At 39.9% G+C, this 15,208-nt stretch overlaps 1 protein-coding gene across 3 annotated transcripts in view; it reads left to right on the plus strand.

The window, feature by feature from the left end:
• Window positions 1–15,208, plus strand: part of mmab (metabolism of cobalamin associated B) — a 57,983-nt gene that overhangs the window by 12,214 nt on the left and 30,561 nt on the right. For all 3 annotated transcript variants that reach the window (XM_073065874.1, XM_073065875.1, XM_073065873.1), the window contains exons 5-8: window positions 7,180–7,252; window positions 8,011–8,108; window positions 9,837–9,901; window positions 13,638–13,697. In XM_073065874.1, coding sequence (XP_072921975.1) covers window positions 7,180–7,252; window positions 8,011–8,108; window positions 9,837–9,901; window positions 13,638–13,697 — 296 coding nt within the window. The remainder of the gene's footprint in view (window positions 1–7,179; window positions 7,253–8,010; window positions 8,109–9,836; window positions 9,902–13,637; window positions 13,698–15,208) is intronic.

The raw sequence follows: 15,208 nt of genomic DNA on the forward strand, positions 1-15,208 counted from the left end.
GCAAGCGGGCCCAAGAATCTCACAGAACTAGAAGCCTTTTGCAAGGAAGAATGGGCGAAAATCCCCCCAACAAGAATTGAAAGACTCTTAGCTGGCTACAGAAAGCGTTTACAAGCTCTGATACTTGCCAAAGGGGGTGTTACTAAGTACTGACCATGCAGGGTGCCCAAACTTGTGCTTCAGGCCCTTTTCCTTTTTTGTTATTTTGAAACTGTAAAAGATGGAAATAAAAAAGTAATCTTGCTTAAAATATTAAAGAAATGTCATCTTTAACTTTATGCCTTTTGGAAATCAGGTCATCTTTTACTTGCTTAGCTATTCACAGTAACGGAAATTTTGACCAGGGGTGCCCAAACTTTTGCATGCCACTCTACCTGGAATTTAGGGAGTCAGACAGAACTTGCAAGTAGATGAAAGAAAAGTAAAATGACTCAACTCGTTTGTCAGTTTTAATTAATCTGCAGATGAGAAGATTTGAAATGGAATTTGAGAGTGTTTTGAAAGAAATGCCAAAAACGTGTTCAGCTCATGAATGTAATTAAGTGTGGCATTTTAAATCTTATTTACACTGAATGAAATTGATGTATCTGTAACTAGTATTATTTGCTGGGTGGTGGGGTGGAGATGCATCGCTACCAAAGAAGGTGTAAGGAGCTCCTTCCCTCCACTAGCCCATTGGCAGGCCACCCTTAGGCAAGGTGTAGCACATGCTTAGCCCTTCAGGGTTACATGAAGCCATGGGAGCAGGTCATGATGGCTGTATGAATGGCTGGTGCATATCCTGATTATGCAAGCACTGACGTCAAGCAGACCATAGATATGGCTGGGGTCACCCGTCTTATAAAGACAGTGCCCTGGTGAAGGCAATGGCAAACCACTTTTTTTAAATTTTTTTATTTTTTAATTAGGTTTTCAAAGCATTTTACAAATTAAAAACCCCAAATCCCAATGAGGAGCATTAATACAGTGCAAAATTAAGCATACAATAACAATATGCTACAAAGGAAGAGAATTTAACAAAAAAGCACCTAAATTAAAGACAAGTAAGCTTAGTGTCCTCCCCAAGCCCCACAACACAAGAAAAAAAAACAACAACTCCAGACCGACCACAACATAATATAAAGAGTATAAGTCAGGACAGTCAAACTCCCAGACTGTGAATACACTTAGCAACAGAGGATAATAATGCCTACTACCAGAAAAAAAAGGGAGCTGAAAGCAAGGGACCGAAAAGAAGAAAAAAAAAAGAAAAAAAACCCTAGTCAAGAGGAAGGTTATGAAAGTACTCGATAAAAGGTCCCCAGACCTTATGGAGCTTTAGATCCGAATTAAGAACTGAATAATGAATTTTTTCGAGGTCCAAGCAGGCCATAATGTCGTTAAGCCATTGCGCATGAGTGGGCGGGGCAACATCTCTCCATCTAAGGAGGATCAAGCGTCTAGCCAAGAGAGGCAAAGGATAATATTCGGCATTTGGTCGGACCCAGACATAAATCTGTCTCACCCCAAAAACCGAACAGAGCAATTAAGGGGTTTGGTTCTAGGTGCTGATTCAGAATACCTGATAATGTAGTGAAGACATCTTTCCAGAATTTCTCCAAGCTAGGACAGAACCAGTACATATGGATGAGAGAGGCCACGCCCCTCTTGCATTTATCACAGAGCGGACTAATGCCAGGGTAGAATCGAGATAGTTTAGATTTAGACATATGGGCTCTATGAACAATCTTAAACTGTAAAAGGCAATGGCGAGTACAAAGAGAGGTTGAGTTAACCGATTTGAGAACTGAGTCCCAGCTCTCCTCGGATAAGGAGATATTTAAATCCTGCTCCCAGGCCATTTAAATTTTATCCACAGGGGCCCGTTGTAAGGCTGCTAGTTTATCTCGGATAATTGATATTAAACGTTTACCCAGTGGATTAATGGAAAGAAATAGGTCCATAGCATTTTTCGCAGGCATTTCAGGAAAGTTAGGAATTAAAGGAGCAATAAAGTGTCGGATTTGGAGATATCTGAAAAAATGAGCGTTAGGCAGGTTGAACTTAACAGAGAGCTGCTGAAAAGAAGCTAAGCGATTATCAATGAAAAGATTTTCAAAATGTCTAATGCCCTTCCTATACCAAACATGGAATGCTGAATCGTACGTAGTAGGTAAAAAAAAGGTGATTATGTGCGACAGGGCTAGAAACGGAAAACCCCTGGAAACCATAGCATTTCCTGAACTGAGCCCGTATACGCAAAGTGTGTCTAACAAGAGGATTAGCTATTGATCTGGGCAGACTACTAGGGAGTGCAGAGCCAAGAAGTGCACAGATAGATAATTCTTTAGTGGAGCTCAACTCCATTGCCACCCAGTTAGGGCACTCGGGTTGGCCGTGGAAGAAAGACCAGAAGGTAGCACAACGTATATTAGCTGCCCAATAATATAAGCGAAAGTTAGGTAAAGCCATGCCACCCTCTTTTTTAGATTTTTGGAGGTGGATTTTATTAATTCTAGAGCGCTTATTCTGCCACAGATATGACAAAATAATAGAGTCTAAGGAATCAAAAAAAGATTTAGGAATAAAAATTGGGATAGATTGAAATAAGTATAAAAATTTAGGGAGAACATACATTTTAACAACATTAATACGACCTACCAAAGACATAGATAGAGGTGACCATTGTACCAGACTCTGTTTTATAGCATATGAAAGATTGACAAAATTTTCACGAAAGAGATCTTTAAACTTCCTTGTGACTGTAATTCCAAGATAAGTAAATTGATTATGGACTACTTTAAAAGAGAGATCACGAAATATTAGTTCTTGTGCTTCTTTATTAATTGGGAAAAGTGCACTCTTATGTAAATTAAGTTTATAGCCAGAGATCTGGCTAAACTGGTCAAGAAGTGAAAACATTAGAGGTAAGGATGTAGACGGATTTGAGAGAAAGAGTAATAAGTCATCAGCATAGAGAGAAACTTTATGCTCAACACCCCCTCTCCAAATCCCGGTCAATTCAGGACAGTTTCGAAATGCTATCGCCAGAGGTTCTATAGCCAAATCAAAGAGAAAGGGACTTAAGGGGCATCCCTGACGGGTGCCACGTTTGAGATAAAATACTTAGGATTTCTGAAAATTAGTTAAAACAGAAGCAGTAGGACACAGGTACAGCAATTGGATCCAAGAGATGAAACTTTGGCCGAGGTCAAATTTTTCTAAGACTGCAAAAAGGTAGTTCCACTCTATACGATCAAATGCTTTCTCCGCATCGAGGGAAATAACACATTCAGGAGTCCCAGTTGGAGCTGAGTATAAAATATTAAATAGACGCCAAATGTTAAAAAAAAGGAGACGGTTTTTAATAAAGCCTGTTTGGTCATCAGAGATAATGGAGGGAATAACGGTTTCTAATCTATGTGCCAACACTTTAGCTAAGATCTTTACATCAACATTGAGCAGAGAGATCGGCCTGTACGAGGAACACTCTGTTGGGTCTTTGCCCTTTTTTAAAAGAAAAGTAATAGATGCCTCATTGAAAGAGGGTGGCAATTTGCCGTAATTAAACGAGTCAGATAATACTGAAAGTAACTGAGGAGAAAGAAGTGAAGAGAATGATTTATAAAATTCTACAGGGAACCCATCAGGTCCAGGAGATTTCCCTGAGGACAGTGCAGAAATTGCAAACGATATTTCTTCTGATGATATAGGCGCATTGAGTTTGGCTTTGAAATCAGATGAAAGTGAGGGGATATTCAGATTCTGTAAAAATTGATCATATTGTCATTCAGAGGAATAAAGCCGAGAATAAAAATTTTTAAATGCGTCATTAATTTCTAAATGATCCGATGTAAAGTCTCCGTTCTCCTTCCGGATCTTTGTAATATGTTGTTTGGCTTTGGAACGCCTCAGCTGATTGGCTAGGAACTTACCAGACTTATCCCCATGAATGTAAAAGCGACTCTTGCTTTCGAGAAGTTGGCGTTCGACAGGTTGAGTGGACAGAAGGTTAAATTTAGTTTGGAGTTCAACGCGCTTCTTGTATAATTCAGGGTTCTTAGTTTGGGCATATATTTGATCCAAATCTTTAATCTGGTTAATGAGGTCTGATCGATCTGCACGGGATCTTCTGTTGAGATTTGCTGTGTAAGAGATTATTTGACCCCTCAGATATGCTTTCATGGCATCCCAGACAATCTGGGATGGCACTTCAGGTGATGTATTAGTGTTAAAATAAAAGGTTATCTGATCCTTAATAAATTTTACAAAATCATCATCCGATAATAAAGTTGAATCAAACCGCCAGTGTTTATTCCTCTGAGGGAGACCAGGAAAGTTCAGAGAGAGGGTAATTGGGGCATGGTCAGAAATCAGTATACTCTGATAGTCACAAGAGTGGGCAAATGGGATAAGTTGGTTATCGAGTAAGAAATAGTCAATTCTAGTGAACATGTGAGAAAAAAGAATAATCTCTCTCCGTAGGATGGAGGAAACGCCATATATCAGAGATACCAAAATTAGAGAGAAACGATTGGATAGCTAAGGCAGATTTAGTAGGTGATCTGGTAACAGAGGACGATCGATCCAGTTTAGGATCCAACCAACAGTTGAAGTCACCACCCAGTATAAGAGAGTATGAGTTTAAGTCTGGTAGTGAGGAAAAAAACCGTTCAAAAAAGTTAACATCATCAAAGTTGGGGGCATACAGGTTTGCTAGTGCAACTTTAGTGTTATATAGTTTACCAGAAACAATAATAAAACGGCCATTTGTATCAGATATTTTATTATGGAGTTCAAAAGGAATATTTGAGTTAATAAGAATGGAGACTCCCCTAGCTTTAGCGGCAAAGGATGAATGAAAATGCTGACCCGCCCACTTTGACAGAAGCCGGGAGTTATCAAAACAACGAATATGAGTTTCTTGAAGGAAAGCAATGTCAGCTTTGAGTTGTTTGATATGTGAGAATACCTTCCTCCTTTTAACAGGGTGATTCAATCCCTTTACATTCCAGCTCACGAATTTAAGTGCACTAGCCACTATCAATTACTAATGCATAAAAGGCAGCAGGCATATAAAAAGTCAAGCAGTACAATAGCAGTCTGGGAGCAGAGATGTAAACATAGATTCGTAAAATCAAAACACATACATGTCCTGAGCAATAAAGAGAAACAATAAATACAGTGAGTGATGTTGGAACTGGAAAACCCACCCCACCCACACAACCCAAAACTAGACGGCTACCAAAACAAGTAGCTAGCTCTACCAAAAAAATTAACCCAAATACAACTTCCAGATCTGTGTCATTAACAACAGTTCCGTATAAATACTATAGCAAATAGTAACTAGTTTATGCACTAGAAAACATAACTACAGATTAGAACACCTTCTGCAGAAATATAAAACTTAATACAGAGAAAATCGGAAGAAAACCAAAACTAACCTACCCGCGAAAAATTATAGAAGAATAAAGTAAGAGAAAGGGAAAAAAAAGGTAAAAAAAAAGGAGAGGAAGGGGAAAATTATAAATTCAAGACGAGTATTTATCAACCATTTACAGAGAGGAGAGAAAAAAATTCAGAGATTAGAAAAAAGGGGTGAAGAAAACAAATAAATAAATAAATAAATATTTTTTAAAAAAGGAAAAATAAATCAGCAATTAAACTGTGAACCAACAAACAGGGAGGCCTTCACTAAAGACTTCGAACCTCCAAAACAAGTTAGAGTCAGTTGTAGAACTCTGTAGATAAAGTTATACAAGAATAAAAATAGATTACACACACACCAAATCCCGGGAGAGATTGTCAACAGCCCTTAGAGTTTCAATGAATAATGTCTGAGTCCAGAAAAAGTGATTTTACTACGAGGAGTACTTATCCACCATTTTAGGAGGTCCGATCGGATTCCGAAGATGACTGGATAGCCGGAAGACTTGCCACAAATGCTTCAGCTTCCTTCACTGATTTGAACCACTTGTATTTTCCGGTATTAAGCTTGATTCGTAGATTGGCAGGATTGCAAAGAGAGGGTTTAAAACCACGATCAAAAAGCACTTTCATTGCGCCTTTAAACTCAGCGCGCATCTTTAAGGTCTGGGGTGCAAAATCTTCCACAAAGCGAATGGTTGTATCCTGGAAAGGAAAAGAACCCCTGCGACGTGCCTCTACAATCAGACTGTGTTTTACCTGGTATTGATGGAAGCACAAGATTACTGGTCGCGGACGGGAGCCCAGAATTCCGGGGGGAGCATAAACTCTGTGTGCCCGTTCGAGCTCGGGCGGGTTCAGAAGCAAATTTTTCCCGAATATCTCACAGAGAAACTTGGCGAAAAACTTCACGGTTGGTCCATGTTCGGTCGCCTCTGGCAATCCAAGAATTCTAAGATTGCAGCGTCTGCTGAGATTTTCGAGATCCACCATTTTGGAAAGGAGTTTGTTACATTTTTCCTCTAAGCTGGAACAGAGAGTCTCCAAGTATCGAACACGACTTTCTAAATCTTCAGAAGTCGAATCGATGCGAGATAGGTGTTCGGCATGCTTGTCCACTTTATCGTTGATCCGATCCAGTTTGTCTTCCAACTGTTTGAAAGCGATTTTAAATTCCTTTAAGATTTCGTCTCGGAGCTTTCCGAGCGCAGCCAGGGTCTCGTCTGAGGGAGCCGTAGCTTCCTTTCTCCTGGATTTAGAACTCTTGCTAGACATTGTAAGTTAGATATGTTCACAGGCAAGTAAGAGATACTGAAAAAATTCCTAACTAAGGTTTAAAAAATGGAGACATTTAGTGCAAAGGTAGCGACATTAACAGAACAAAAGTTCGGAGCAGCTAAACAATCGCCATCTTACCGGAAGTCTGGCAAACCACTTCTGTAGGAAATATTTGCCAAGAACAATCATAGTAATGGAAAGATAATGTTTGCCTATGCATTGATGATGATTATTTGCCAATTGCATAAAAATGTGGTTTGCCAAAGATTGTTGTGGGTTTTCAGTCAACCTATTGAAAGATGAAAGCAAAAAAATATAATTCCTGATTCATCTAAGCATTGGATTCAAGATATACGGACAGTTTGAGAATATCAAAGACAAATCTAACCTGTATTGAGCATAAAAGTATAATCAGTTGACATGAATGACTATGATGTAACGGTAGTAGATGTTATTCCTGAACTGTGGCTGGTAAATTTTTTTTTCCCTTTACAGATCCAGTGTGTGTTGCAAGACGTGGGATCCAATGTGGCAACTCCCATTTCTTCTGCACGAGAGAGCCACCTCAGTAAGACACATTTAAAGGAAATTGATTAGGACTGGTTCTAAACTTTTCTTTCAGATTTGTTGTTTTTCTGCTCATTTATGCCTAAGGACTCTTCAAATATTCATCTTTAACACTTATAACTCTCTTGAACTCTGTGTTTTAGAATAGTACTTATTTACTGCACATGTAGTTACTTCCAACACTAATTTCAAAGTTATTTTAGTTGGCTAAGTTATTGAAGTAGGGAGTAGTACTTTTGATAACGAAGCCTCATCACTTTTCAGCCAGCCAGGTACAGTGTGCCACAAGATGGAGCTGCAGTTAATGAAACAAACCTCTCCATTATATCTTTGGAATAAGGCAGTATCAGAATTGATCAAACTCAAGTATTGCTATTTCAATATGCTACTTTGGTTTACTTTGTAAGTAGGAATATGTATATATTTAGGGAAAATCAAACAAATCTGTAAATGTTGAAAATCTGAAATAAAATGCTGGAAATGCTGGAAATATTAGCAGATCGTATGGCTTCTGTGGAAATATGTAGTTGATGTTTCAGTTCTCACGAAGGGCTCTCAGTTTGAAATGCAATTTTTTTTTCTCATTCCATTCAACCTGTATGATCTAAGTGTTTTCTAAATTTTCTATTTTTAAGTTTATTTTCTTTTTTCAAGGTACATTGGACTGATTAGGAATAATTAGTTAGCTTTGCTTATAGAATTTTATCCATGCATCCTTTGCCTTCAGTGAAAATGTTGACTATCATTTGTATTTCCTAGAAAGGACAACATTTAGTGAAAAGCCAGTAACTGAGCTGGAACAATGGATTGATCGATATACAGAGCAACTTCCACCACTAACAAACTTCATCTTGCCAGTATGTATGGGTTTCTTCAGTGTGTTGTGTTCTAAATGATTGTTGCATGATACACTACCTTCACTGTTGAAATAGCTTGATAAAATTGCTAAATCAACCATAACATGCTGGGAAAAAGGTACAGTGCGAGTAGACTAGTCATAATATGTTCAATTGATACTTGAATTATTTTCGAGCAAAAGAAAAACCTTGGACTGGTCTGTGGTGTGGGACAATTCCAGAGTTGAGCCTGAAATCTTGGGAATGGAGCTCTTTTTGGTTCCCCAAATGTTGCAGTGAGTTGTTTGGAATGTGTCAGAGGCCAAATCTATCAAAGTGCTCTTCCATGCATTTGTTCATTCATTATATTTATTGGGAGAAGTAAGCAGATGCAAGATATTGTTCATTATCCTTAGATGTAGGTTTTGGAGTAATAGTAGAAAATTCTCCCTTCACATGTAGGAGGTGGTAGAAATCCCAAAGGTGGCATGCTGAATCAACTTCATCCCTCATGACCGTAATGTCTTCCGCTCTTTGCTCTTCTGATATCATAGCTAGCTAGCACTGTCTGTTGCTTATCCAGTATGAGTCAAAGGCTGCCTTTAGCACAAATGGATACAAGGTCATGATAAAGAGACACCGTTTCTTCCTCAGAGGACACTGACACAAGGCAGTCTTCAACATAGAAGCAATGCAAAACCTTATCCACTGTCTCCAACTGAACTGTTCTTCATTGTCTTCTGCACATTTTGTAAAAACAAAGTTGGCACAACTCTGTATGAAGTTACTCCAAAGAGATGTACCACCATTTTAAAGCTCATCATATCTTGACTCAGATCAACATCAGGCACTAGAGAAACCTTGGCAGATCTGCATCTTCTACTGGTAAGATGGCAGCGTATTTGAACCAACAAAAGGTGTTTTTTTTTCCTTTGTTAAATCTGTTTTTTTATGACTACAACACAATGCTGGACTCCAAGAACTCTGGGTACTGCAAGTTTACCCCATCAGTGAACTGCTCATTGGCAGAGGTGCTGGACTGGGTGCAGACAGTGTTGCTGCCTGCTACAGGAAGGAATCAGAGTTGGTGCGCAAAGGTGGCGTGCACTGTAACTGTGGGTGATTGCTTTGGATGTTTTACTTATGATTTTGAGACCATGTTGTACATTGACAACGTAAGATGCCTGTCTAGTGGTGTGAGAGACGGTTGGGGAGCTGCATGGCCTCAGTTGTAGCGAGGACTAGGCCTCAAGCCACAGGCTTGCCTGCTGCTGCATTCTAGGAGAGGAGACAGAGGCAGTGTAGCTTGGCATCTGTGCTCGATTGGGGGCTGGCCTGTCCCTTCGGTGTTGCCGTCCAGTGTTCAGACGGTTGAATGACAGGCAAGATTGCATGTATATGTTTGCACGCTGCACCATCAGTTTGCGGGACGTGTTGCTCAGGGACTTGATCTATATATGTTTTTTTAGTGACTTTTTTTATTCTTGCTGATTTGAATGTGATGTGTATGTTCTGCACCTTGGGCCCAGAGGAATGCTGTTTCATTCAGCTGTATTCATGTATGGTTGAATAATAATTAAATGAATTTGATTTAAAACATTGGTTACACTGGTTCATTTCTGAATTTGGTTATAGTAGCAGCAGAAGATCCTGAGATCTAACATTGATTGAAACTCCTGCACTGGGAGTGAAATTCTGTTTACAAACTACTATATTGAACTTGCTGAACATAAGCCTTTGTTTTTGCAGTCAGGAGGAAAAAGCAGTGCAGCTCTGCACCTGGCTCGATCAATCTGTCGCAGGGCAGAGAGAAGGTATGTTAATCCCTTGTACTGCCCCTGATAATTTGACATCAGTTGCTCTCAGTGCTTTGGACTTGGGTGAAGGTGCCCAGATGTTGAATATAAATGCAAGGGGGGGATTGTGGTAAGGAAATGTTGATTTTAAAAATGTATATAATACATAATCATATTTTGTAAAACTTCATTCAATGGGCATTATGTTCTAATTTCACTTGTAGTCTTGCTTTGGAGAAGTCAAGCAAATAATTTGGCTAAAGTGATGTTGAAACTGCCTGGAAAATCTTATTTATTTGCCATATTTGTATGCTGGTGAACACTTGGAAATATCCCTAGCACCTCAACTCTACCCCTTCATTATTAGGGATTTACCTGTAGAGTCGTAAATTGCAATGGGGCTGGGAAGTGGGAGTAAACTAAATAACATAGTTTATGGCTGGAATATATCATGATGACCAGGGGACTCCTATACTGTATACATCTGATTATATGACAAAATTGGCTTAAAAGGGGAGAATATCCCCCAGTTTCTGGATAAACACTGTCTACATTTATAGATGAAAAATTGTCATTTGGAATGGCTAGGAATGAGCTGATAAAATTATATCCCAATTCAAATCAGTCTTCTGAAATACTTGGGACAACTTAAAAGGAGAATATTTCTTTCTAATTTGGAGCTAGAGGAATGAGATTCAGTCCTTTGCAAGGGGGGACATAGGGTCAGGAGAAGTAGAGTCTGTGTGGATAGAATTGAGGAACAGTAAGGGCAAAAGGACCCAAATGGGTGTTGTCTACAGGCCACCAAACAGTAGCATGGATATTGGGTGCAAGTTGAATAGGGAGTTAACATTGGCATGTGGCAAAGGTAATGTCACAGTAGTTATGGGGGATTTCAACATGCAGGTGAACTGGGAGAATCAGGTTGGTGCTGGACCACAGGATAGGGAGTTTGTAGAGTGCCTACGGGATGCATTCTTGGAACAGCTTGTACGAGAGCCGACCAGGGACAAGACTATTCTGGATTTAGTGTTATGTAATGAACAGGATTTGATAAGCGATCTTGCAGTAAAGGAGCCAGTAGGAGGTAGTGATCATAATATGATAAGTTTTTATCTGCAATTTGAGAAGGATAAGGGCAGCTCGGAGGTGTCAGTGTTGCAGTTGAACAGGGGAAACTATGGAGCCATGAGGGAGGAGCTGGCCAAAGTTGACTGGACGGATAGCCTAGCAGAAAAGACAGTGGAACAGCAATGGCAGGTATTATTGGGAATAATGCACAAGGTGCAAAATCAGTTCATCCCCCAGAGAAGGAAGAATTCAAAGGGGGGAAAGGGGCCACAGTGGTTGACAAAGGAAGTCAGAGATTGCACAGCATTAAAAAAAAGGAAGTATGACAGAGCTAAGGTGAGTGGGAGGACAGATGATTGGGAAGTTTTTAAGGAACAGAACTTAACTAAAAAGGCAATACGGGGAGAAAAAATGAGGAACGAACGCAAGCTAGCCAGGAATATAAAGGAAGATAGCAAAAGCTTTTTTAGGTATGTGAAGAGAAAGAAGATAGTTAAGAACAATGTTGGGCCCTTGAAGAATGAATTGGGTGAAATTGTTATGGAAACAGAGAAATGGCAGAAGAATTTAATGAGTACTTTAGATCTGTTTTCACTAAGGAAGACACAAGCAATCTCCCAGATGTATGGATGGGTCAAGGACATAGGGTAACAGAGGAAATGAAACAGATTGACATTAGGAAGGAAACGGTGATAAGAAGACTGATGGGACTGAAGGCTGACAAATCCCTAGGTCCAGATGGTCTGCATCCTAGGGTACTAAAGGAGGTGGCCCTGGAAATTGCGGATGCATTGGTAATCATTTTCCAGTGTTCCTTAGATTCAGGATCATTTCCTGAGGATTGGAGAATGGCTAATGTTATCCCACTTTTTAAGAAAGGAGGGAGGGAGAAAACAGAGAACTATCGACCTGTCAGCCTGACATCGGTGGTGGGGCAGATGCTAGAGTCCATTATTAAGGATGAAATAGTGGTATATCTAGATAGCAGTGATATGATTGGGCCGAGCCAGCATGGATTTACCAAGGGTAAATCATGCTTGACTTATCTGTTGGAGTTTTTCGAGGATGTAACCAGGAAGTTAGATGGGGGAGATCCAGTGGATGTAGTGTACCTCGATTTTCAGAAGGCATTTGATAAGGTCCCACATAGGAGATTGGTGGGTAAAATCAAAGCTCAGGGCATCGGGGGGAAGACATTGACATGGATAGAAAACTGGTTGGCAGATAGAAAGCAAAGGGTAGCGGTGAATGGGTGTTTCTCGGAATGGCAGGTGGTGACTAGTGGGATGCCACAGGGCTCGGTATTGGGACCACAGCTGTTTACAATTTACGTCAATGATTTGGATGAAGGCATTGAAAATAACATCAGCAAATTTGCTGATGATACTAAGCTGGGTGGCAGTGTGACATGTGATGAGGATGTTAGGAGAATTCAGGGTGACTGGGTGAGTGGGCAGATACTTGGCAGATGATGTTTAATGTGATTAAGTGTGAGGTTATCCACTTTGGGAATAAGAACAGGAAGGCAGATTATTATCTGAACGGTGTAGAGTTAGGTAAGGGAGAAATACAAAGAGATCTAGGAGTCCTTGTTCATCAGTCACTGAAGGTGAATGAGCAAGTGCAGCAGGCAGTGAAGAAGGCTAATGAAATGTTGGCCTTTATTACAAAGAGAATTGAGTACAAGAGCAAGGAAATCCTCTTGCATTTGTACAGGGCCCTGGTGAGACCACACCTGGAGTATTGTGTACAGTTTTGGTCTCCAGGGTTAAGGAAGGACATCCTGGCTGTAGAGGAAGTGCAGCGTAGATTCACGAGGTTAATTCCTGGGATGTCTGGACTGTCTTACGCAGAGAGGTTAGAGAGACTGGGCTTGTACACGCTGGAATTAAGGAGATTGAGAGGGGATCTGATTGCAACATATAAGATTATTAAGGGATTGGACAAGATAGAGGCAGGAAATATGTTCCAGATGCTGGGAGAGTCCAGTACCAGAGGGCATGGTTTGAGAATAAGGGGTAGGTCATTTAGGACAGAGTTAAGGAAAAACTTCTTCTCCCAGAGAGTTGTGGGGGTCTGGAATGCACTGCCTCGGAAGGTAGTGGAGGCCAATTCTCTGGATGCTTTCAAGAAGGAGCTAGATAGGTATCTTATGGATAGGGGAATCAAGGGATATGGGGACAAGGCAGGAACCGGGTATTGATAGTAGTTGATCAGCCATGATCTCAAAATGGCGGTGCAGGCTCGAAGGGCCGAATGGTCTACTTCTGCACCTATTGTCTATTGTCTATAATATAATACTGGGACCACCATAATTCAGTTATTTGGTGTATTTAAACATGTAAATATGATTGGTACATAACCAAAGCGGAGTTTGTATTCCAAAAGATCAGGCCAAAAAAAGCACTTGGATTTTAGTGGTTAATCATTTTCTTTTTCCGTTGTGTCCATGCACAAATAAGAACGGAATAGCTGTCTTGATTTCTCTCAGTTCTTCCAGCTGCCTTCCCTGTAACCTCTGCATGTCCTTTTATGATTGTGGTCACGAGGCACAAAAAGAACCACAGGGCAAGGGGGGTCATCAATCCATGATGCCATTATGAACACTGAAATTTTAGTCTTAAATCATCTAAAAACGGATTTTTTTTGCATAAATCTGCATTAAAGCTGTTTTCTCTATCAGCATGATCTCTATTGTACGAGCAGGGGAAGCGGATCGTAACGCTGCAAGATATCTCAACAGGTAAACTAATTATTGTGTATCTTAACAAAAAGGCAAGGCAATCCATTTCACATTTGAAATGAAGTGTACTTCAGTGTTTGGTTTTGTTATTGGTAAAGACAGGGTAAATGAGTAAAAGTAGTGTGTTTTGTATTTAATATTTCAGTAATATTTGAGAAATCCTGTGTATATATTTGAAGCATTCTTCATTTAAATAATTCATTGTGTTATATGTGGAAATACATGAAATGTATACAGTGGCATGCAAAAGTTTGGGCACCCCTGGTCAAAATTTCTGTTACTGTGAATAGCTAAGTGAGTAAAATATGACCTGATTTCCAAAAGACATAAAGATGACACATTTCTTTAATATTTTAAGCAAGATTACTTTTTTATTTCCATCATCTACAGTTTCAAAATAACAGAAAAGGAAAAGGGCCTGAAGCACAAGTTTGGGCACCCTGCATGGTCAGTACTTAGTAATACCCCCTTTGGCAAGTATCAGAGCTTGTAAACGCTTTCTGTAGCCAGCTAAGAGTCTTTCAATTCTTGTTTGGGGGATTTTCGGCCATTCTTCCTTGCAAAAGGCTTCTAGTTCTGTGAGATTCTTGAGATTCCAGAATTTGCTGGTATTTAATTGAATTCATTTTCCCTCTACCAGTGAAATGTTCCCCGTGCCACTGGCTGCAACACAAGCCCAAAGCATGATCAATCCACCCCGTGCTTAACAGTTGTAGAGTTTCATGAAATTTTGCACCCTTTTTTCTTCCAAACATACCTTTGCTCATTGCGGCCAAAAAGTTTATTTTAACTTCCATCAGTCCACAAGACTTGTTTCCAAAATGTATCAGGCTTGTTTAGATGTTCCTTTGCAAAGTTCTGACGCTGAATTTTGTGGTGAGGACACAGGAAAGGTTTTCTTCTGATGACTCTTCCATGAAGGTCATATTTGTGCAGGTGTCGCTGCACAGTAGAACAGTGCACCACCACTCCAGAGTCTGCTAAATCTTCCTGAAGGTCTTTTGCATTCAAACGGGGGTTTTGATTTGCCTTTCTAGCAATCCTACGAGCAGTTCTCTCGGAAAGTTTTCTTGGTCTTCCAAACCTCAATTTGACCTCCACCGTTCCTGTTAACTGCCATTTCTTAGTGACATTATGAACTGAGGAAACGGCTACCTGAAAATGCTTTACTATCTTCTTATAGCCTTCTGCTTTGTGGGCATCATTTAACTTTCAGAGTGCTAGGCAGCTGCTTCGAGGAGCCCATTGAGGAGTCAGGGTATTTATAAAGCTTTGAAATTTGCATCACCTGGCCTTTCCTGACGATGACTGTGAACAAGCCATAGCCCTAACAAGCTAATTAAGGCCTGTGACCTTGGTAAAAGTTATCTGAGAGCTCAAATCTCTTGGGGTGCCCAAACTTTTGCATGGTGCTCCTTTCCTTTTTTTAAATTCTAAAATTGTACAAAACAAAAATAATACACTAATCTTGCTTAAAATGTTGAGAAGAATATTTCATCTTTAACTTTATG

The sequence above is a fragment of the Hemitrygon akajei genome, chromosome 14, assembly GCF_048418815.1.
Source record: "Hemitrygon akajei chromosome 14, sHemAka1.3, whole genome shotgun sequence".
NCBI classification, from domain to species: Eukaryota; Metazoa; Chordata; class Chondrichthyes; order Myliobatiformes; family Dasyatidae; genus Hemitrygon; species Hemitrygon akajei.